The sequence below is a fragment of the Tupaia chinensis genome, unplaced genomic scaffold, assembly GCF_000334495.1.
Source record: "Tupaia chinensis unplaced genomic scaffold, TupChi_1.0 Scaffold000272_1, whole genome shotgun sequence".
In the NCBI taxonomy this organism is placed as follows: Eukaryota; Metazoa; Chordata; class Mammalia; order Scandentia; family Tupaiidae; genus Tupaia; species Tupaia belangeri.
In genome coordinates, this window is record NW_006159754.1 from 6,159,290 (window position 1) to 6,184,815 (window position 25,526).

The following is a 25,526-nucleotide window of genomic DNA, read 5'->3' on the forward strand; positions in this document are numbered from 1 at the left end:
GCTGAACCACCTGATGTGCTCTTGTTTCACTAAATGATAACACATTTCCTGTGGTTCCTGCAAGTTTTTAATAAGGAAGAAAAGAAAATGAGAGCTATAGCAAAAAAACCCAAACAAACAAACAAACAACAAAAAAAAAACAACTATTCATCAAAGACCTCTTAATAACATCAGATTATACCAGTAATAAGAAGCAGAGAGAAAAGAGTGGATTTAACCACAGTAGAGGTAATTTTTGACCAAGAACGATCTATGAAATTCCATTCTTAGGACTCTTTGGCCACTCTCAAGTCCAAATCAGGGCTGTGCATGTTGCTAAGGTATCTGTCTATTTCTGATTACCCTGTAATCCCAAGAATTCAAACATTCCACTAATTCATGTCTATCTGGTTTATAGGAAGAAAGGAAGATTGAAAAATTGTTTTCTAAGTACAAACTCAAACAGAATATCTCTGCCAAAGATATAGACAACTATGAATAAATCAGACTATCTGTATAAACTATTCCTGGTAACACGAAGCATTTATTGAAGGCATCCACTAAAAGGCTCACACATAAAACAGTATTAAGCAATCACATGCAGAATCCAAAACAATTTTAAAAACCAGTTACTCAAAAACTTGAATATTGAAGTGGCTTTGAATAGATTTATGGAACTGCTTGAAACATATCTGGGAGAAAGGAATAATAATCGAGTTCAAAATAAAAAAAAAAAGAATTCAAAAGAACATTATGAAGAAATACATTTTCAGAAACAATCACCCACCCAGTCAGGCATATAAACTATGGAAGAAATAAAGAGTCATGAATGTCTGTGAAGCCTGCACTAAAGTTTCTACCTGAACAACCATCTAGTGGGGTCAATCTATGGTCAAGGAAGCTGCAAGTTTGGGGGTCCTGACAGAGTCAACCTCCAAATATTTCATAGTCCATGTTTTGCTCCCAACCCCACCTTTTATAACATATCTACAATGTCCCTACTACTCCTACGCCTTCACCAAACATTCATACCCTATCCCTCAGAAACCATCCATCTGTCCTCTGAACTCGCTAGAAAAGATCAGTCCAGATAAAGGCCCAAACCTGGCCAAACTCTAAACAAGCAGAATGTGTCCCAATTTGGGACATGGTCTAAGAGAACAAAGTCTTTCTAATCCAACTGGGCCTGAGTCCTATCTAGAATGTGCATCAGCACAGAAGCCTCCCAGGGCCTGGTAGTCTTTAGGGCTGTATATCTTTGAATATTAAACTCTAGTCAGCTGATAACAATGATACTGTAGGGTGGAACTTGGAATAGTCATTAAGTACAAGTGGAAACCAAAAAGTTACAGAATTATAGTTTTTAAGCTGGTGATTTCTTTAATATAGACCCTTTCCTTAAAAATACATACTATATTAATATATATAATACTTTATTGGCATAACTTATTAATATAGTTTATATATCTTGAGCATACTACAGTTAAATTATTTGCATATTTTGGCAAGGAATGTCTTGAATGTAATAGGAGGAAACATTATCTTTTGAACAAGCCTAATTGTGATGGGATAGTGGTGTAATCAATGCCCCTGTTTTTTCTCTCTCTCCAAATAAATATGCACACCACAGTATCATTAAGATGACCTTGCTAATTACACACACATCAATTAATATATTAATGGCACTGAGTTGCTTTGCATTAGGATAAGCCATGCACTCATTATTTATTAATATTTTGTGGCAAGGAAAAAAAAAAAGACAAAAGTAGCTGAAGTTCAAAAGCCAAATAGTACTCAAGATCATTTTCCTTTAAGCTAGGACTGTGCCTTCCGAAGGTGTTTATTGGAAATGTTTATTCTCAAAGCCAAATATATTTTTAACTTTATTCACCATTTCTTATTCTGGGGCTGTGAGCAGTTATTATAAGAATGTGTTCAACTATTTACTATTTATCTCACAGTCAGTAAAAAAGGATTTTGTTTGCTTGTTTTGTTTTGCTATAGGGCATGTGCATTTATCAGAGAAAGACAGAGAGAAACAGAGAGAGAGAGAAAGTGAAAAATCACCCCACAGGGGGATGACTACACCACAATCCTTTCTCCTCCATTCTCCTCTCGGGATTTTTGTGCCTACATACACACATGCCCAGGGTGTTTTTCAAGCTGCCAGGTGGGGAACTCGAATCTCTCAGTCAACAAAGTGGATCTAGCCATCTTAACCATCACACTTTGGGCTGGCCCAAAAAGAGGATTTTGAATGTTTCCAACACAAAGTAATGACAAATGCTTGAGATGATGGGTATTGCTAATTACCCTGATTAAACTGCCACACATTGTTTTTTTCTTGCTAAAATATCACATCATGCCCCACAGATATGTACAACTAATATATGTTAATTAAAAATACATGTTGTACAAGAGGAATCCAGAGTAAGTGCATAATGGGGAGTCTATCCTTTTCTGGGAATTCAGATTATTTCAAATTTCAAATAAATGGAGTCTTAATTAGTATGACCAAAAAAAATAAAGGTTTGCTCACTTGTCGAGAGTCCTACAGTTTTTCATGTTTGTACTGTTTCTCACAAGTGAAACCAATTTAAATTTTGTATAACTGTCACCATTTTAGGATTCCATTTGGTATGGAATTGGATTCCATATGAAAAAGAAGAAAAGAAATCTTTCTGCAAACAGAAAAAGATATATCTATGGAGTATGTAAGCATGGGGGTGGGGGGGAAGGCAGGAGACCTGAGGGATGAATCCTGAGATTTCTGAGTACATAAAACTCATCACAGCCTTCACTAAGACTTGCTGAGAAAACTGAGACTCTGATTTACATTTCAGTTCCACACAAAAAAATCAAAATTGAGGGGACCAGCAGTTAGCGTAATGGCTAAGTCGTTGGACTCCCATGTAGTCGACCGTGGTTCACATCCCAGACCCAGTGGCTAAAAACTCATGCTGGGCGCGTGTGCGTGCGTGCCCAAGATCCCGAGAGGAGAATGGAGGAGAAGGGATTGCAGCGTGGTCATCCCCCCTGGGGGGTGATTTCTCCCTTTCCGTCTCTCTGTCTCTCTCTGTCTTTCTGGCGAGTGCACGCGCCCTATAGCAAAAACCTCTCCCGCCCCCCCCAAAAAAATCAAAATTGGATTGATAGACACATAACTGTATATTATTCCTTTAAGCATTCAATAACTCAATGAAATACAAGATAAAGGGGGAAAGAGCAGGAAAATCAAAAGTAGGAATAGCTGTGACTAGACCATCTCAGCTCAATGGGCAAGTGAGAGGTGAAAACTCCATGCTATTGAAACTTCTGATCTTTTTGTTAAAACATTGACCTGTGGGTTAAACTACTTTCATCAAAGTCAAAACTTCCAATGAGAAAATATGAGTTTTTTTAAAGGGATTGTTTGAGCAATTAATTTATTCTTTCTTCTGTTCATTTGCAGTTGGCCTGCCCATCGGTGACCCAGTTTTCAAGCCAGGCCAGGTCAGTCAACACAGTTCAGGTATTGGAGGAAGACCTTGCTCGGATGCATCAGTCTTTTTATAATAATAGAGTCCTCCTTGTTCCCGTGGCAAACTTCTCTGACCTCTACCTGATCAGACAACCACAACAATCAATAGCGCCTTCCCAATGAGTGCAGGATGCTCACAGTGGTCCATTTCCTGACACTCAGATTCTGCAGTCCCAAAGGTGTGATAAATGGATTAACAAAAAAGTTAATTAAGAATTTTCACAGAAAAGTGAAGAAAGTTTATCCAGAGCAGAAGAAAAACTTTCAGCCCTTACCATCATCCACAATGTCCTGGGCTGCCACGGAGTTTGTGTACACAACCAAATCAGAGAGTTCCCGGCAGAGCTTCATGGTTTTCCTTCGGCGGCCCAACCTGTGAAGCACACACCTAAGACTTGTGACATTTTAGAGCTACAGCAGGCTTGAGCTTTTGATTTTTCCCTGTTCCCTAATTAAGGGACTGATGAACTGATCTGTCCTAGATCCTAAAGGAGCCAGGATTAGACCCATGTGTCCATCCTAACTCAGCACTCTTGCCGCCATGAGATCCTGATGATGTGGTTTTATTCACTGCTCTGCCAGAATCGTGGCCTCTTCTCATGTATTTGTGAGTTCTATTGTCATTGTCAAGGGCTTGATTCCCACCATTACCCAGCTAGGGAGTAACCCAGAGACCACTCTGAAATTATTGTACTACTTTCTGTGGAGGAGACCCTGGACTAAAAAGGAACAGAAACATTGCATTGTAGGGCATGAGAATTACAATACACAGAGACTTCCAAAAGTTTGTAGAAAATGGAATTAAAGTATGAGTTTATTCATTTATTTATTTTGAGAGATTTTTGCTATAGAGCGTTTGAGAGATTGAGAGAGACAGAGAAAAAGTGAGAAGTCACCCCCAGGATGGCTATGCTGCAATCCCTTCTCCTCTACTCTCCTTCTGGGATTCTAGGCACATATGCTCATGAGCCCAGCATGAGTTTCAAACCTCTTGGTCCAGGATCCAACTGCATTTGACCACACGAGAATCAGTGCCTCAATCATTGTACTACCTGCTTGCCTCAAGGCCCAAGTTATTTTTATACAAAGAATTTGGAAATCATGCATAATTTTTTAATGTGTATTTTCCATGAACTTTTTGAGGACACCCCCTCCCCCATATACACCTAAAGGGAAATACATCCATTTTCCATAGTGATTATCTTTTAGAGTTGTAATGACAAATGATTTTTGTTTTCTTTATACTTTTTCTATACTCTTCAGCTTTCTTTTCTTTCTTTTCTTTTTTATTTAATTGTTACATAGTAAATGCCATCATCAGAGAAACAGAGAGAGAAAGGGAGAAAGCACCCCCCAGTGAGGCATGGTCACACCACAATCTCTTCTCTTCCATCTTCCCATCCTTTTGAGATCTGGGGGCATACATGCACCCATGGCTGGCTTGTTTTTCAAACTTCCAGGGCTGGGATTCCAACCATGGTAGCCATGTAAAAGTTGGCTCCCTTAACCCCTAGGCTATAGGGCTGATACTTCAGTTTCTTAAAACAAATATGTATTATTTTATTTAGTGCTTTGTTTCTTTTAGTTCTCTCTCTCCTACAAACCATTCCTAGGATCTCTTTCACAACCTTACAAATTCTATTGCCACTCTCTATCACAATAAAGTATACCAAAGACAATTTCATTTCTTTCTCATAACACTTTTCCCTTTTAGGAGAACACAGTTAACTATCGAAAATTCCAATCATCACAAAAGAAGATACACAAATGGCCCATAAGCACATGAAAGAGTTTCAACATCGTTATTATTAAGGAAATGCAAATTGAAATTACAAGGAAATATGTTGTCTCTACTAGGATGATTATAACCGAAAAGGCAGATGATAGCAAGTCTTAGTAAGAAAAAAGAGAAACTGGAACTATCCATTGCTGGAGAATATAAAATGGTACAAGTGCTTTGGAAAATAGTTTGGCAGTTTCTCAAAAGTTAAATAGTTACCCTATGACCCAACAATCTCACTTGTAGGTATAAAGCCAAGAGAAATAAAACATTTATATACAAAGTTACACATGCCATGTTATTTGTAATAGCCAAAAGCGAAAACAACTTAAATGTATTTCAATGAATTGATAAATAAGATGCAGCATATCTATACAATAGAATATTTGGCAATAAAAGAAATGATGTACTGATAGATGCTACACATAGATGAATTTTAAAGACATTATGATACGTGAAAGAAGCAGACACAAAAGCCCAAATATTATAGGATCCCATTTATATGCAATGTCCAGGAAAAGCAAATCTAGAGAGACAGAAAGCAAATTAATAATTGCCAAAGACTGAGGGAGAAGGAAATGGAAAGTGGCTGCTAATAGGCAGGTTTTTGAGTGATGAGAATGTTCTAGATAGAGACAGTGATGAAAAGGATTTAGCTACTCAAAAATGTATTGGCTACCTATTGGAAATAAAACAGTGAACAAGTCAGACAAAAATCCTTATATAGAAGCACATCCTAATGGTGCTCCTACACAGTCAATAAAAGAACTAAGGACTAAATGCTCTAGCTATTCATTTTGCCAAGAAATAAGGCACAAACATAGACAGGTATTAATGGATAGAAAGACTGCAGAGTTCTCCCTTACCATATAATTAGGAAATTCTATAGTCATTGGTAAAAACCTGGTTTTGTGAGGGCTAATGATGAATTATCAGTAGAACTCCGATAATCCATAGTATGGAAAAATTCTGCATAAAGTTAGCTGTTCTTAGTTCTCATCCTGGAATTGAATTAGGCTATTTACATACCAGAAACACACCATCATAAACACTCAGACCTGATAACTATATTTCAGGCAAGTGGATAACTGACCGAAGAGTAGCATCCAGCATGATTTCACATGATACCTGTGCTATTTCCGTTGCCCACATTCAGATTACTGAGGCTTTCCTCAAGCACTGCCCCTTCCCTGGCTACGTGTTGCAGAGGTAAGCCTTTCTCAAGCTTATATTTGAGAACATTTTCACAGGAAAGGTTTCCTGGAAGGTGATCCTAATTCTCCTTCATTCTTTATTACATATTCAATTTTCTGCTTCCAGTGGGTAAGGAACATGATCTCTGCCCTTAAAAATCAGTTACTGTTTTATTTATGAATATTCTGTTGGAACTCTAATACAAAGTTTAATTGAACACTAAAGTTTAATTGCTACAGGGCCGCCATGCTTCTAATTTCATCTTTTAATAAAGGCGCAGGGGTGTGTACATAGATATATGTGAGAATCCGTATCTATCTGTCTGTCCAAGATATAATTTACACTTCCTTGTAGGATTTGTGGTATAAATTGCCAGCAAGCCCCACAGATAGCACTGTGATAATAAAGAAAACAGTAACTAATATATTAATTTAATTGGCCTAGGGCTTTTTGGGCTAATTAAATTCCTTTCATCCTGTCTGTAATTCTAAGGGAGAGATACAGATGAGGAGTCTAACTTGCCCCATGTTAAAGTGGTAAGTGGAGGAATAAGGATTTGAAGCCTGGCTGAGTTCAGATCCCTGCCTGTAACGGATGCTAACATCTCTCTTTGCCTTTAATCTCCTGGGACAGCTCTCTGACTAGTTCACATGACCATTCCCTCTTCTCTGAAGATACCTTTTACCTGACCACGACTGCAGCTAGAGTCTATTAAGAGCTGAGTTCCCCACACAAATTACTATCTCATATCGAATTGATTTTCATATGTTCCCCCTGTACCAAGGGTTTCATCTTGTGATCCTGTACTTTAAATACGTACAATTAAAACAACCAAGCCAGCAGGGAGTGAGAAACCCAGGGAATCAGAGCAAGAAACACGGAGATGCTGTCTTACCTGTAGAGCTGACCACCTTCCTTGCCAGGATTCTGCTGTGTGTCTTCCTCATCATCAGTGCTATAAGATTTAGACCGTGACTTTGTGGTTTTCTGTCAGAAAAGTCATAGTAATCTTAACAAAAAACAAAACTCATCATATCAGGTACATCTACAATATACAGAGGATGAACTGGGCTGTAAAGTGCACATCCAGGACCAGGTGATGGCCTGGTAATTAAGGCAGCTGCATCCCACATGGCTGACTATAGTTCGAATCCTAGACTTAGTGACTTGAAAAGAACACCAGTGCATGTGGGTGCATACCGAAGATCCTAAGAGGAGAATGGAGGAGAAAGGATTGTGGCATGGCCATCCCCCTTGAGGGATGATTTCTCACTTTCCCTCTCTTTCTCCAGAGAGTGCATGCACTTGATAGTAAAATTACACACACACACACATACACACACACACAACAATAACAAAAAGCCTAAAATGCACATCCATACCAGCATAGTAATTTGGAAGAAAAAAAACAAAGTGACCAAATATTGCAGCTTGCTTTATTGTTGAAAAAAAAATGTACATCAAAATGTCAAAGACCATAATTATATTAAAATACTAATGCAAAACTGAGAGTGTCATCCTCAGTAACTGACTTTTTAAGCCACATAAAATTGAGGTATTAGACTACTGGTTATGCATTTAGAAGGTTTCTACAGGGATAGAGTCAAAGTTGCAGTACCTATTGAAACAGTGGTAAGGGATAAAATGACTTTGTATAGAAAACTTACTAGCGATTACTGAGTTTGGTTTAGAAAAAAAGGAATGTAGTAACTTGAAAAAGAATAATAATAGTAACTACCATTTGTACCTTTGATCAGTATGTTCTCAAATGACCATCTAAATCAAGCTGCTCTTTTGAGCTTTGGAGTCTTAATTTCTAGCAGGAGAATGAAAGTTGCTAACTACAGGATACAAGCTCAAAGTCTCAAAGACCACTCTGGTGCCTTCTGAACAGATTAGCTATTAGACGCAAAGCCTTTCTGTGATGCTATGGTTTCATTCTCATCACTTCAGAAATAACCCTATATTTAGGCAACACATAACTCAACAATATGTACAATGGGAAGACACCATAGGAGTTGAAGAAATCTTTACCACTAACATTACGGCTTCTAAAAGCAATGGTAAGGCTTTAGACAGAGTACCCTGAGTATTTGGTGTATGTGGTTTAGAAAGGGGAAGCGACATTTTCACATAATCATTGGATTGTGTCACCTTCCAGATTTTCTCATACCTAATATATATAAAAATATATATACCATTGGCATAAACTCATTCAATCCTCACTGCACTGACAGTGAGGATGCGGTTTGGTTGAGAACCTTCTCAGGAGTCATCCTAAGAACCTTCGTACACATGATGTGACAGCCCTAGCATCCAAAGATCTCACTTTCCAGCTCGGTCTTTTTTTTTTTTTTTTTTTATTTTTTTTTTTTTGGGGGGGTTTTTTGTAAAAGGCGAGGTTTTTGCTATAAGGCAAGTGGGTCCTCCATTCTCCTCTTGGGATCCTGGGCACGTGCACACGCACATGTGCCCGGCATGAGTTTAAGCCACCAGGTCCAGGACTCAAACCATGATTGACTACATAGGAGTCCAGTGACATAGTTATTATGCTAACTGCTGGTCCCTCAGCTCCGTCTTTGACCAAGCTGGTAAACTGGTTAACCTCTCCAGCTTCCTGCTGTGTCGTTATCATTGTCTGTTTGTTTTTAACTTTTCCAGAGGACACAGTGCATTCACCAGAGAGATACAGAGACAAAGAGAAAATGAAAGAGCACACCCCTTTCCCGAGGAGAATGGTCCCATGGGGAATAGTCTTGTTCTTATCTTTCTCTCCTTTTGGAATTTTGGGCATGCACCCACACATACCTGTGTGTTTCTCAAGTCACCAGGTCAAAATGCATGATAGGCCATATGGGATCTGGCTGCCTTAACCACCACATCATGGGCTGGTCCCCTACTGTGTTTTTTTAAAAGAGTGTTGCAATATCACCTATTTCAAAGGATTATTGTGATGAAGAAATAAGATGGCATTGAGAGTCATTCACAAGCTACATCATGTTTACTTCCGATTTAAAATTTTATTAATATTTATTAAAAGAATGTGTAAACAATTTCATAAACATCTATATATTCTAATGACATGAGGCATGATAAATTCTAATTCTATAGTAGCTGAAGTACTCCTTAAAGTGTTTACTGTGGAAGGTAATCTTTGACTTCATGGCAAATTGTAATCCAGAGAGGAGATATTCTCTAATTCCATATATAGTTAATAATTTAAGGTATAATAATAAATCTTAAAAATTTGTCTTTATTATAAAATGCAAAGAGTAGAAATGAGAAATGAATCTCCAATGACAGATGACTTCAGAGAAATCATGACATATTTTTGCACAAACAGTTTTGACAAACCATATCACAGTTATCATAATTCATTTTCACCTAATTTTTTTTTCATTAAAGTCAGCTAAAACCAATGGCCAACTGTGTGATTTAAGTCTTGGACCCAGTGGCTTGAAAAATATGCTGGGTATGTGTACGTGCACACTCAAAATCCCAAAAGGAGAATGGAGGAGAAGGGATGGTGGCATGGCCATCCCCCTGGGGGATGATTTCTCACTTTCCCTCTCTCTGTCTCTCTGTCTCTCTCTCTCTGTCTCTCTGGTGAAGGTATAAGCCCTATAGTAAATTTTCAAAAACGTGTGTGTAAACACACACACACACACATATATATATGTATGTATATATAATCTGCTCTCTCAGTATGCAACTTGCTTTTTGATACATTTGATGAATCAAAATTCTTAAATTTTAAAATAATTTAAATATCAATCATTTCCTTTACCAGAGTCCTATTTAAGAAATCTTCAGTTCTTCCAAGGTCACAATGATATTCTCCTCTTACTTTCCAGAATCATTAAATTGATTAAATGATATATGCTATTCCTCTTCATTCATACCTTATGCTTTCCAAAGTTGGTCATGAGGGATCGTCCATGAGATTTCTTCCCACTTTCCTTCACGTCTGGATTCTGAATAAATAAAGGCATAGCATAACTATTTTTCTTCTTTGCTTGTGTGTTTTCTGTAGCTCTGGTGGAATGGCAGGGTCTCACCATTTTGCCTCTCGGTGGGAAATGAACAGCCCCTGGACACAGGAGCATGGAGAGGTGTGGACCTGGAGAGGCTTGGGCACCAGCCAGGACACAACACCTGTCCACAGCAGCTCAAAGTTGGGCTTGAAGGCTCTCAGCCATGCCCAGCTGTGCTGGCTCTGTGGCCCTGTTCACTAGGCTCTCCACATACAGGATGTGTTCTTTTGATTGCACTGAATGGGGGTAAGTCACCTGTAGTTAAGAGGGAATTTAATTTTGAAAAGTAACCAAAAGTTGTTAGAGCCAATTCTGTAGAATAAAGAAAGTGATCACACTAACTGAACATTGCAATTTGATTTTTTGTTTGTTTGTTAGGTTTTTGCTACAAGGTGTGTGCACTTGCTGAAGAGAGACAAGAGGACAACGAGAGGGAAAATGAGAAATCACTCCCCAGAGGGGATGGCCATGCGGCAATCCCTTCTCCTCCATTCTCTTCTGGGAATGTTGGGCGCACACGCACATGCACCCAACACAATTTTCAAGCCTCTAGGTCTGATACTGAACCTCTGTCAGCCATGTGGGAGTTCAGTGTCTTAACCACCATGTCACCTACTGGCCCCACTGTTGGATATTTTAAACCATTACGCATAAATATTATCTAAGCATATCTATGAGTTGATAAGATTCCTTTTGTCTGTTGGTTTAAGGAAGCCAGAACGCTTGCCTATTCATTGAAATCATTCCCTCTGTGGTGAGCAACAGAAAGAGATACTCCGAATTTTTCCTCATGTGGGCTAGTTTTCTAGCTCCTGGACCAACTCTTCTTGCTCGAGCCTATGTCTCCTTAGGGGATAGAAAAGCCACTTTGCTAAAAGGATTTAGACTCTTATTCAATTGTTATCCCTAAAAAATATGTTAGGTAATTCTTTACGAATGACCTGATATGAGGAGACCTGCAGCTCCGCTCCCCCAGGGTTCTGGCTAAACAGAGGAGAAACAGAGCTCAGTGCACAAACAGAATAAATGAGAGTGAGCAAAGTCACTTAAAATCAAGTTTGTAAAGGGCCTCTGCACATGTCTATGGACAACAGTGAAAGACGCAATTCCAGGAAGGGGGGAGAAGTCCAAGAACTACTTGGGAAAGAGCCACCTAGCACATCCCAGAGAGGTAAGGGGCCATAGCTTACAGGGGTTGCTGTTGACTACTTTGTGTATGTGCACTGCCTTAAAAGACCTATTATGGTCGACCCTTAATTGTTCAAAACTTCTGGAACTAAGATAGTTGGATATAGTCGTACAAGTATGCTATATCTTGCTACTGTTCTCCAAATTAAGAGCCTCGGTTCTCCCACCAAGTCACTATACATTCTTTGACAAGCCCCTTCTACTGGCCTCAGTTTTCTTACCTGTGAAGTGGGGGAGAAATAAGCCAATTAGCCAGTGAATTCCTTTTTACTGCTACTAGACCCTCTATAGGTAAGAGGACCATATAATCTATTGTCCAAAACAAGACCCTTTTGAGAGTGAAACGGACACTTGTAATAGTTACACCAGGACAACAGGCCTACGGCAGGGTTGTCCCAGGAAAATTGAGGTATAAGGTGCCCCTATTCAGTAAGCATATACTCTATGTCGAGGATAATTCCAAGTGCGTTACATATCTTCTCATTTAATAAATATGTAACCAATCCTTAGAGATGAGTCTGATTAAAATCTCAGAAAATATAAACTGAGATTTACAGAAAATACAAACTGAAAAATAGTGAAGTTAGGCAATATGCCTACAGTTACAAGCTAGCTAGTGATAAAACAGGGCTTCTGTCTAGCTCCCATTTCCTCTCCCTCCCCAGCCTCTCCTACCTTATACCCTCTCTTCATGTGGAAGGTAAACACTACACAAATCTATCTCCAATTTCGACCTCTCTCTGAGCATCAGCCTACATTTCTCACTGAACACAGGGAGAAGCCATTGCCCTGGGAACTTGGCATGCGTACTAGGATGAGAGCGAACAGGAGAGGTACAGCCTGTCTCACTGGGCTTGCAATCTAATGGTGGACACCAACAATCACAACACACTACAATACAAGTATAATGGGGAAAGTTCAGGGCACTGCAAAATGACCAAAATGACACAGAGAGGCCACCTGCTGGGACTTGAGGATTAAGGGCACTTCCATAGGAACAAGATACAAAAGGTGAAACCTAAGATGAGTACCTGTTATCTAGGTGAAATGGGGAAGAGGGAATACGTCATGGTCAAAGAAACAGCAAATATGAAGGCCAAGTAACAAAAGCGTAGTACTTCCAAGAAATAAGTGTGTGCGTGTACTGTGCATGTGTGTGTGCTTATACCAGTGTGTACTGTGTAGGCCTGTCACAACTTAGGTCCAGAACATGAGGAGAGGATCTTACAGGCTCTATCTCTAAATTGGAATTTTATTCTCCAAACTATAAGGAGCTCACAAAAGACTGAAAATGGGAGAATGACATGACGAGATGCACGTTTCTCCACGATCACTGTGACAGTCTTCTTAGGTAGGGGTGTGAATGAGAGGCTGGAGGGGCAGAGCAGCGGGAGAGCTAGAAAAGCCCATCTGAGGACTTGTCGTCACTTTCCAGGCCACAGAAGTATAGATGCAAAGAAAGCAGCAGATTTAAGAATTCTTAAGGACTCTTTTATGTGTCAACCAAGTTCTGTTAGTCTGAAGGAAAATTTCATAAAAATTTTTCTTCAGGGCTCACCAGGAAAAAGACAGAACAAGTAGAAAACCATTCTGTGCAATCTTGCAGAGCAATGATCCAGGAAAGAAGCTGGAATGGCATGTTGCAGCGGGCAACACCCAACGCAGTCTGCACACCAGTTTTAAATGTGCACATGAATCTGGGACAGGACTGTCACAACAGTAACTTGCCTTTCCTTCCCATCGAGTCCAAACCACTTTTTAAAAACTATCACTACAGTGTTACAACCTTAACACTTTAGAGTCCTGTTCACTACAGGAACAAGCGCCATTTGTTTTATCCTACCCTAATGCCTCTTTTCAGTCACTAAGATTTTTTTGAAGAGGTTTTTGCTATAGGGCGCGTACGCTTCCCAGAAAGACAGAGAGAGACAGACAGACAGCGAGAAATCACCCCTCAAGGGGGATGGCCATGCCACAATCCCTTCTCCTCCATTTTCCTCTTGGGATCTTGGGCACGCACGCACATGTGCCCTGCATGAGTTTTAAGCCAGGGCCTCAACCACAGTCGACTACATGGGAGTCCAGCGACACAGACATTACGCTAACTGCTAGTCCCAGTCACTAAAATTTAAGAGAAAACATCAAATAAGAAAAATTGGGAGATGAGTTCTGTTCTACTATATCTCTGAAATGTGAGGTTCCCTTACGAATTCACCTGATGGGGAAATTATCATTTAGGCAGCAAAAGAAAGACAACCATAATCTGTTTATTCTGAAATATCTAAGACCTTTGACTGCCTTTCTAATTGAAAAGATCTGGGGAAAAGTTTCTTTGAAAGCACGAAGGGAAATTACTGGCCTAGATTAGCCGAGGAGAGCTCATGAAGGACAAGAAGCAGAAATCAAAACTGGGCTGATAAGTGTTTGTGTGGTTGAAAAATAAGTGGCTGTTGGTGTGAGATTATTGCATTTTGTAGAAATCTTTTTGAAGAAAACCCAAAATTATATAAAGACCAAGTAGCTGCAGCATACTACCCTCCACAAAATAAAGAAGTGTGTGTGTGTGTGTGTGTGTGTGTGTGTGTGTGTGTGTGATTGTATTTGTACACATGTGCACCAGGTAGATGGGTCACAGCAGTTCTGAAATTGACCTTCTGCTCTCTGCCCAGTAATCCATTTGCCCCTCTAACATGCAGTTTAAGAAGAATTAACCTTGGCACCAGTTCCAGGGGTAAGGTCTCTTTGGCATTAGCGAGACAATGGTGTTCAATACCCTCGCCAAACTATTGTTTCATAAGGATGCTTCCCCAAGGCCATTGCTATAGCCTAAGGGTGGGCACATGAGCTAAACTGTCAGAACTAAGCAGGAACTGGTTTGCCAGTTAGAGCAGATGTGCCATCTCACTTGATACGGATTGAGAAACAAGCAGCTCACGAGCCTGTTAGCAGTCCCTCTACTACCAAGGAGGAAAGGCAGACCAGTCTTGGGCTGATAATAGCACGGGATACAGAGTAGAAAGTAGCTAGACTTCTGACACCATTGAACCTCTGGATTAAGTCTACCCTATAGATCAAAATGAATTTGCCACTTACCTAACAACTTTTTTTTTTGTGATTAAAGGCATTTTGAGTTAGGTTATCTATAATTAGAAACTAAATGGACTTTAGGAAGAGCTTAGCAATTGAATGGCTAGACTTGTTTAATGTCCACAGGGTAACAAATGTTAAGTGAGCACAAGTGGAAGGATTGTTGCCTTCGTATGATCTTCCCTCTGCCTGTGAAGCTCTGAGCCCTGGAAGGCAGGGCAATAGCAGGGAAGACTGTCATTAGCTGAGCCTGCGATGCTTAGAGCTCTTCTGGGTCAGAATAAATGTCCCCATTGTCCTATGATAGTAACATGGATAAACCCACTCTCCCTCTTCCCTGTCTACTTTTGATATTCTTATCAGGAAGGAGAATTAAAATCTCAGTCAGGTGGTGTCGTGGTTAAGAGTGCTGGACTCCCACATGGCTGACCACAGTTCGACTCCTGGACCTAGCGGCTTGCTTTCTCACTTGCCCTGTCTCTCTCACTCTGTCCCTCTCTGGTCAAATTTAAATAAATAAATAAATAAATAAAGTTAAATAAAACAATTCTTTAAAAAAGAAATCTCAGCCACTAGTTCTAATTCACTCATTCAACAACTATTTACAAAGCCTTACTAAGTCCCAGGCACCTATACAAATAAGGGGGAAAAAATGACATTGTTTCTGTTTTCATGGAATTTACAGTCTAGTTGGGAAGACAGACATTGAACAAATAATTGAAAATTTAAAAAAGAAACCCAAACCTTCAGAAAAAGAAGACATAATAGATTACCATGGATCGTATAAAAAAAGATAACCGACCTGTTTCAGAGGTCGAGGTAGGACCCATTCAAGACATTACACTGAAACTGAAATTTTAAAGACTAGGTAGGAGTTGGCTAAAGCAGATGTAGGAATAGAATTTCTAAGCAGAGTGAATAAAAAATGAGGAGGCCCATGATATATAAAGCCTGCTGTGGCTGTTGTGACAATACGGGAGAAGGTGAGACAGAACCTTGGGAGAAACAGGCAAGGTGGAATCATTCTAGTCCTTGAAAGTCTGGTGAAAAACCAATTTATCCCAAGCATCAATAATATCACTGAAGAATTTTAAACAGTGAAGTGACATGATCACATATAGTTTTAAAAAATTGTACTGATTTCAGAATGGAGATTAGATTGAAGGAAGACAAGAGAAGTGTAGGTGAAACTTGAGATTAGGATAGTCATGAACAGCGACAGATGGAGATGTATTCAGGAGGTGCAATCAATGGAACATGGAAGTTGACCACGTGGAAAGGAGAGAGGGTGAGGTATACACGTGAGGTATACATGGGCTGGAACTTTTCCTCCTGCCTGAGTTACATTAGGAACATGAGTCCGGACACCAGGCTTTGTCCTGGTGGTTACAATGAAACACCATTTGAGTCATTTGTACCCCCACTCATCCATTTTTAACTATTAAGTTGTCAGAAAATCATGACATATTTTTCCATACAAAAATGTATCAGGACTTTTCCAACAACCTAATATTTGTCATGGCATTGTGCAATAGGAAGTTTTATTTCAAAAGCAGTATGAGAATGGAAATTGAAGAATTGTAGCTTTTCACAATTTCACAAACGATTAGAAAAGTGTAAGATATTTTCTTTTTCCTGTTGAAGGGTAAGTCAAAAGAGAATTGTTTACCTGCTTCAGGTGTGCATTTAAACCTTCATGTGTGGCCTTCAGAAGCGCCCTCACTGTGAAACTATCAGGATCTTCTTTATCTCGAATTTGAGATTCTTTTAGCAATGACTCCAGTTTTTTCCTTATGAAAGATTCCACCTGGTGCTCAGTGGTCCCATTATTCTGCAAAGAATTAAGTAATGTAAATAATTTTCCTGAAAAACATAGGATACTTGGGAACCAGCAGTTAGAGTAATGGCTATGTCGCAGGACTCCCACGTAGTCGACCGTGGTTCGCGTCCCAGACCCGGTGGCTTAAAACTCACGCCGGGCACGTGTGCGTGCGTGCCCAAGATCCCGAGAGGAGAATGGAGGAGAAGGGATTGTGGCATGACCATCCCCTCTGGTGGGTGATTTCTCGCTTTCTGTCTCTATGTCTCTCTCTGTCTGTCTGGCGAACGCGCACACCCTATAGCGAAAACCTCTCAAAAAAAAAAAAAGAAGGATACTTTAGAATATCCTTTGACCAAGTCAACATTACTTTTATAATTTCATAATCTAAGAAATTAAACTCATTGTACTATTTTGGTATTCTCACCACAAATCCTATAGTAATAATGATTACGACTTACTAAAAACTCACTCCCTGCCAGCTACTCATTATATCACTGCAATCAATTCTCAAGAACCTTATGAAGCACTGGGTAGTTGGGAAAGTCATGATGCATTTTTGAATAGAAAAACACAGAAAAATATGTCATGACTTTCCCAACAACCTAATACTATCATTATCATGTCCATGAAACAGAATTTGATGCTTTGAGAAATTAAGCAAATTGCTCAAGGTGACAAACTAGCAAGTAATTGAACCAGGATTCAAACTCAGTACTCCAAAGCCTTTCTCACTATGCTCTTTCATGATTTCCACAGAGGGAAGGGCCAAGGAAAGATTTTGGAAACTATGGCTCCTAAACTTGCATAGGTAAATGTCAGCAAAAATGTGCTACTGAATACATCACTTTCCTTACTGAGGGGAAAAGAATGCTATGGAAGTTTCTTAGGCTGAGGATTATTCTGAGATAAAATGTCTTTTCTATCTCCAAACTCATGGTGCAATTAGAATGAACTTAATATTTACCCATGTCGTGATTTATAATTGTAATTAATTTAAAATTACAATGAATCTCAAGGGTTTTGGATTTCAGAGCTACACCAACATCCAGATGATGACTCCTACCATTTTTTAAGAGAAATTTTTGCTACAGGGCTCATGTGCTCACTAGAGAGACAGAGATACAGAAAGCAAGAAATCACCCCTTCGGGGGATGGCCAAACCACAATCCCTTCTCCTCCATTCTCCTCTTGGGACCCTGGGCATGCACACACACACAGATCCAGTGTGTTTTAAGCCACCAGGTCCAAGACTTGAACCGCAGTTGACTATGTGGGAGTCCAGTGACATAACCATTTTGTCATCTGCTTGTCCCAACTCATGCAATTTTTAGGTAATCAAGGGCCACAGATTTCCTCAAAGTTTCACTTAGCACAGCTTTCTGAACATCTCGCTCTACCCAAGATCAGCAGGCTCAGCTTTGGGAATCTGGGAGAGACTTCCAAGAGCAGAGGACTCCTAAACCTCAGAAGATGAGTGTATTAGTTTCTGTGGCTACTGTAACAAATGACTTACAACTAGGTGGCTTAAAATAACTGGACTTAATTTTCTCATAGGCCTGAAAACCAAAAGTATACAATCAGGGTATTAACAAAGCTACACTCCCTCTGAAGGCTCTAGCTTATGTCTCTTTCAGGTTATGTGACTCTAGGCACTCCTTGGTTTATGGCACCTAACTCCAACCTTTTCCTCTGTCTTTACATGGTCTTCTCCTCCATCCTTTCCTTCCATCTGCATCTTTCCTTCTTCTGAGGGTAATTGTCATTGAGTTGAGGGCACACTTGGTTACTCCAGGGTTATCTTGTCTCTAGATCCTTAATTACATCTGCAGAGACCCTTTCTCTGAATTTCACATTCACACACAGCAAGCATAAGGACTTAGATCTAACTTTTAGTGGCCACAAATCCACCCATAATGAATAACAGCAGGTCATCTGGCAAAGGATAGGGGGACAACATGTCAACGTGAGCAAAAGTATGCATAAAACTAAGTGTCAATAAGAACTAGTGAACCAGCGCATAGCCTGACACTTAAGACACCTGGATCCCACGTGGCTGATCCTGCAGTTCGAGTCCCCAACCAGGTGGCTTGAAAAATGCACCTGGCACATGCCCAGAAATCCCAAAAGAAGGGAGACTGTGGCAGGACCATGGGACAAGGGGTTCTCTCTTTCTCTCTCTCTCTCTCCAGCAAGCATACATACCCTCTGGCAAATTAAAAAAAAAAAAGTACCCATATGTACATGGAGAAAAGAGTCACAGGGAAACACAAGCATGTATTATAGAACAACGACAAGTTCTGAGAAATGTGTTGGCAGTTAAGCACTTTTTTTTTCATTTTTTTAAATACCAGAGGGTGAGTGCACATGATAGAGACAGAGAGAAAGTACACCCCAAAGGACCTGGTCATGCCACAATCGTTTTTACTTCTATTTCTCTACATTTTTTACTTTATAAACTTGTTAATTTTTTTTAAATGTTGACTCTTGCAATAACATGTAGTGTGAGACATTATACAGCTATACAAAAAATGTTTTCTTTATCTCCTTTTTTCTATATGCTATTTTCTAAAGTTCTTTTTTTAAAATTTTTTACTTTTTAAACCTTTTCATTAAAAACAAAGATACAGGGGCCAGCCGGTGACATGGTGGTTGAGGTGGCTGGATCTCACATAACCAATTGCATGGTTCAAGCCTTGGACCCAATGGCTTGAAAAACACACTGACTGTGCGTGTGTGTGTGTGTGTGTGTGTGTGTGTGTGTGTATGACCCAAATCCCAAGAGGAGATGGAGGAGAAGAGATTGTAGTGTGGCTATCCCCCACGAGGGTGTGCTTTGTCGCTTTCCCTCTCTATCTCGGTGTCTCTCCAGAGAACAAGCACAACCCATAGCAAATTACAAAAAAAGAAAACAAAAGACACTAAGACACAAACACACATTAACCGAGGCCTACACAGGGTCAGGATCATCAGTATCACTGACTTCCATCTCCACATCATGTTCCACTAGAAGGGTCATGATGAACAAAACAATATGAAATTAAATCAAGCACAAGTGAAAATGATGCAATTAAGAGAGTCAGTAAACACAGAGATGTGTGAGGCTGCTGGCATAACACCTCATACTGTTTATAAAACATTGTTTGTAAGTACGAGTATTCCAAAAAAGTTTATTCCAAAATAAAGATCGAAGGTATTGGAAGTACATAAGCCACTAACAGAGTCCTTTGTTACCATTATCAAATATTATGTACTGTACATAATTGCATGTGCTATGCATGCTTTTATACCACTGGCAGGGCAGTAGTTTATTGACAGTGTCATTGCAAACATGTGAGTGATGCCTTGCACTATGACATTATGATGGCTAAGACATCATTAGGTGATAGGAATTTCTCAGTTCCATTATAATCTCACGGGACCACCATCACCTATGCAGTTTGGCCGAAATGGGGCAACATGGCTTGTGACTCCATAGAAGAAGCCACGAAGACTGCATATTGTGCTAAGTCTCACAGAGCAGTGTCACATCATGATACTCCATCTTGGCTACATAATACCCTTCCAGGTAAGCACTGGGGTCAGCCAGTTCTTACGCACCATGACACAGGTAGAAAGATTTAGCAACCTGTTCAAACATACATGGCTAATGAAATGGCTGAACTGGGTCTTGAACCTAAGACACCCATTCAAAAGTGTGTCTATTTCATTAAGCAATGCTATAGCCATTCCTTTTTTTATGAATTATTTTTATTTTTTTATTATTTTCTTCAATTTGACAAAAGAAAGATTGAGAGTAACAGTGGGAGAGAGAAAGCAAGCTACCAGATCTGAGACTTGAACCTTTATTGGCTATGTGGGAGTCCAGCTCCTTAACCATCATACCATCTGCCAGCCCCATAGCCATTACTTTTATATTGGTACAGAAAAAAATAAATTCTTGAGTCAAATGAATCATAGGCAGGCTCATATTTTAACAGCCATAATTCCTATCCTGAAGCCTGGGAAATACATTGCCAAAAATCTCTCCATAGAAAAACAGGTAGTAGGTTTCCCTTAAGGTCAGAAGCAGACCCAAGAAAAGAACTCCAGGTCTCTAACCCGCAAAGCATTTGATAAAGTGACCCAGAGCTCAGCAGGGAACATATTTGTTGGGAGGACAAAAAGAGAAAGCGTATAAGCGCACCTAGGGTGCCCAGTGTCACACAGAATGCTCCAAATAAGCATCTTTCTTGCTCAGGGCTTCACAAAGAGTCAGACTCTTTAAGGAGTCCCTTCAGCCAAGCAAGGCTAAAAATACAAAGCCGGAGCTGACTGATGCTGGTGAGATAATGAATGCTTAATAAAAAGGCTTCCCTTCGCATCCTCCAAACACTGGGAGTTGCTAGAGGAATGATACCCCTGCCCATTGATCTTTCTCTTCTCTGTGATTTACAGCACAAGAAAATTAGCAGCCATGGAGAACAACTAAATGTGTGGCTGGGGTTTCACTAATGTATTATCTTTCAGTGCTAGAATCTGACAGCAATACCAAAAAAAAGCTAAGAGATACTTGACCTCAAGACCTATCAGCTACTATACAGCTGCAGCAGGGACCACAGCTGAAAGCCAAATGTATCTTGCTCTTTTGTTCTCTGGGCCAGTGGGAGAGGAGGGATGCTGCAGCTCACGATGGGGAAAAGGGAAAGCAGTCATTTAACACGGTCAGAGGTCAGAGGTAGTTTCCACCAGAGAAGAGGAAGTAAATGTCTATGACTTCCCTCCAATCCCTTTTTCTGAGAGGTAAATCTGATCTAGGAATCTCTCTACCACAAAATAAATAACAAAAACATATTTCTTTGCTTCCAGCATAAACTAAAGTATTATTGGAAAACAGAAGGCTGCCCCAAACCATGACTTCCACTCCAGGCAAGAGGGACCCTTTCAAGCAGTAGTGTTCCACCTGCCCTATACACTGGAATCACCAGGTGAGAGTTCGAAAATCCCAGGTCACACCCTAGACCAACTACAGCAGTGTCTGGGTGGGGACCTAGGAAGGCACTGAGATTTTTGAAAGGTCCTCTTGTCAAGAAAACAAAGAGAGAGGCATGACATTAGTGGGACACAGAAATGGCTTATTATCTGTCAATGGTAATGTATAGTATTCTCACCTGGACTGGTCTGAGAAGTATTTCATGTTGGGTCAATTCTTCATACAAGCCAAATGATATATAGTGATTGAATGTTTAAAAATATAAGGAGAATAAATAATAATAATCTGAAAAAAATGATGAAAAGCTATTTGATGATGATGATGATGTGGATAGTAATGTCTTTGCCTTGACTGATATGCATGGTAATTGTACTGGAAAAAGAAATGTAATACACTGTAAAGATATATGAGTCAATGTAATATAAAAAAGATTATGATAATAAATAAAATTAATATTTTTTTAAAAAAGGTCTTCTTGTCATTTTAATGTGCAGGCAAAGTTACGAATCTTTCCACATTTCATTATCCTCAGTGTCTTTTTTTCCCTTGGGCTAGAGTTTGAAGACAAGAAGAGTTAATATTTTATTGGATCTTTGGAAAAGTCAAAAGACATTTTTGCATATAAAAACAGAAAAATGTGTCATGACTTTTCCAATGACTCATATGAGTCCCTTACTGTTTTCTAAGCCCCCCTGAAGGTCATGGGCTGAAGATCGGCCGTCTCCTAGTCATTCCAACCTATGCATTTACTCCCATCCTCACTGTCACCCACCTGCTCCTCCGGTTCACTTGAACATGTTCTTCTGTCCAGTCATAGCAAGTACCAGAAACAACAGAGTCTCCAGGTCGCCTCCTCCATTACCCACTCCTCATTGCCAGGAAGCAACGGCATGCCCAGCTCAGGGGCATTTCATCTCCAGGTGGACAGTGTCCACAGCAGGTCCTCCCAGTCTCCAGGGGGAAGACATCCCTTCTATGAGTACTAAGTTTTAAACCCACAAGATTCATAATCCTTTTAAAAATGGCTCAAAGCGTGAAATGAATAATTCAGGACTGCAGACAAACCTTTAGCTGAAAAGGCAGGAGGGAAAGCAAATGAGTAAAATGCTTAGTGAGAGACACACACAGAGACTGAATAATGATTTTAGAGTATTTGTAAGAAGACAAGTATGTTCCTGTGCAGGGCCCATTTAGAACTGGCTGGAAGGTTTGATATTTATGGGATGAGCTTCCTGTGGGAGACAGAGAGTTGATGTTTGTGCCTGAGAGGTTGGTGAAACACAGATTCAGAGAGTGAGGAAAAAGCTACTGAATAACTCAACAGAAAAAGGAGGAAAAAGAAAATGAACAGTGAAGTTGAAATATGGAAGCAGAGGGGCCAGCAGATAGCATGGTGATTAAGGCACTGGACTCCCACATGGCCAACTAAGATTTGAGTTCCAGACCTGGTGGGACTCACTTTCCTTCTCTCTCTGTCTCTCTCTGGAAAGTGCACAATGTGCCCTAGAACAAATTAAGTAATAATAATAATAATTAATTAATTTAATTAAAAAAAAGAAATATGGAAGTGGAAAGTCCATAAGACATATTGACATTAAAGAACCATGAAGAGAAGTAACAGAGAGCAGGCCTCACTGAATCAGGCCAGTCAGATTGCTACACCGTGACCGGAAGGGAAGTATGCCCCATGTCATTGAGCTGTCCGATTTTCTGGCTTTACCTTGTGGCTAATACAGGATGAGCCAGGTTTTCTCTACAGTTGAAGCCACCCAGTAATAAGAAGCAGCAGGTTGATGTAGTAGAGAGAGGCATGACATTAGTGGGACACAGAAATGGCTTATTATCTGTCAATGGTAATGTATAGTATTCTCACCTGGACTGGTCTGAGAAGTATTTCATGTTGGGTCAATTCTTCATACAAGCCAAATGATATATAGTGATTGAATGTTTAAAAATATAAGGAGAATAAATAATAATAATCTGAAAAAAATGATGAAAAGCTATTTGATGATGATGATGATGTGGATAGTAATGTCTTTGCCTTGACTGATATGCATGGTAATTGTACTGGAAAAAGAAATGTAATACACTGTAAAGATATATGAGTCAATGTAATATAAAAAAGATTATGATAATAAATAAAATTAATATTTTTTTAAAAAAGGTCTTCTTGTCATTTTAATGTGCAGGCAAAGTTACGAATCTTTCCACATTTCATTATCCTCAGTGTCTTTTTTTCCCTTGGGCTAGAGTTTGAAGACAAGAAGAGTTAATATTTTATTGGATCTTTGGAAAAGTCAAAAGACATTTTTGCATATAAAAACAGAAAAATGTGTCATGACTTTTCCAATGACTCATATGAGTCCCTTACTGTTTTCTAAGCCCCCCTGAAGGTCATGGGCTGAAGATCGGCCGTCTCCTAGTCATTCCAACCTATGCATTTACTCCCATCCTCACTGTCACCCACCTGCTCCTCCGGTTCACTTGAACATGTTCTTCTGTCCAGTCATAGCAAGTACCAGAAACAACAGAGTCTCCAGGTCGCCTCCTCCATTACCCACTCCTCATTGCCAGGAAGCAACGGCATGCCCAGCTCAGGGGCATTTCATCTCCAGGTGGACAGTGTCCACAGCAGGTCCTCCCAGTCTCCAGGGGGAAGACATCCCTTCTATGAGTACTAAGTTTTAAACCCACAAGATTCATAATCCTTTTAAAAATGGCTCAAAGCGTGAAATGAATAATTCAGGACTGCAGACAAACCTTTAGCTGAAAAGGCAGGAGGGAAAGCAAATGAGTAAAATGCTTAGTGAGAGACACACACAGAGACTGAATAATGATTTTAGAGTATTTGTAAGAAGACAAGTATGTTCCTGTGCAGGGCCCATTTAGAACTGGCTGGAAGGTTTGATATTTATGGGATGAGCTTCCTGTGGGAGACAGAGAGTTGATGTTTGTGCCTGAGAGGTTGGTGAAACACAGATTCAGAGAGTGAGGAAAAAGCTACTGAATAACTCAACAGAAAAAGGAGGAAAAAGAAAATGAACAGTGAAGTTGAAATATGGAAGCAGAGGGGCCAGCAGATAGCATGGTGATTAAGGCACTGGACTCCCACATGGCCAACTAAGATTTGAGTTCCAGACCTGGTGGGACTCACTTTCCTTCTCTCTCTGTCTCTCTCTGGAAAGTGCACAATGTGCCCTAGAACAAATTAAGTAATAATAATAATAATTAATTAATTTAATTAAAAAAAAGAAATATGGAAGTGGAAAGTCCATAAGACATATTGACATTAAAGAACCATGAAGAGAAGTAACAGAGAGCAGGCCTCACTGAATCAGGCCAGTCAGATTGCTACACCGTGACCGGAAGGGAAGTATGCCCCATGTCATTGAGCTGTCCGATTTTCTGGCTTTACCTTGTGGCTAATACAGGATGAGCCAGGTTTTCTCTACAGTTGAAGCCACCCAGTAATAAGAAGCAGCAGGTTGATGTAGTAGTCACTAACGCAATAACAGAAAGCATTTATTACATAAGCAAAAAACGTAGGGTGTGGTTTGAACAGTTTACTTAGAAAAGTATCAATAAATTAGGAGCCTTGATCTCCTGCTCTGCTTCTAACATCAGGAAAATGCAGAAACCACAAACCCTGCTTCTGACCTTCTCACTTAGGGTCCCTCTGCCCATAACACTCTTCCCCAGGTAGCAGCATGGCTGACTCTTCACCTCGTTCAGGCCTCTGCTGAAACGAATCTTCCCCATGAGGCTTTTCCTGGACGGCTCATTTAAAATTTCAATAGGCCCTTCTTGTGCACATACATAAACTTCACCCAGGTACACAGACACATAGACACAGACACAGACGTGGGTGTGCCCACACCCCTTTTTTTCCCTTGGCACTAATCATTGGCCGGTATGCTCTTTTACTTGTCTTGTTTCTGGTCTACCCTCCCTCT

At 39.9% G+C, this 25,526-nt stretch overlaps 1 protein-coding gene across 1 annotated transcript in view; it reads right to left on the minus strand.

The window, feature by feature from the left end:
• The window catches only part of PLCH1 (phospholipase C eta 1), a 236,993-nt gene that overhangs the window by 17,058 nt on the left and 194,409 nt on the right, over window positions 1–25,526 (minus strand). The window contains exons 12-16 of the mRNA XM_027772378.1: window positions 16,452–16,613; window positions 10,376–10,447; window positions 7,369–7,460; window positions 3,775–3,872; window positions 1–57 (exon numbers count right to left, since the gene is read on the minus strand). The exon at window positions 1–57 is cut by the window's left edge and continues 153 nt beyond it. Coding sequence (XP_027628179.1) covers window positions 1–57; window positions 3,775–3,872; window positions 7,369–7,460; window positions 10,376–10,447; window positions 16,452–16,613 — 481 coding nt within the window. The remainder of the gene's footprint in view (window positions 58–3,774; window positions 3,873–7,368; window positions 7,461–10,375; window positions 10,448–16,451; window positions 16,614–25,526) is intronic.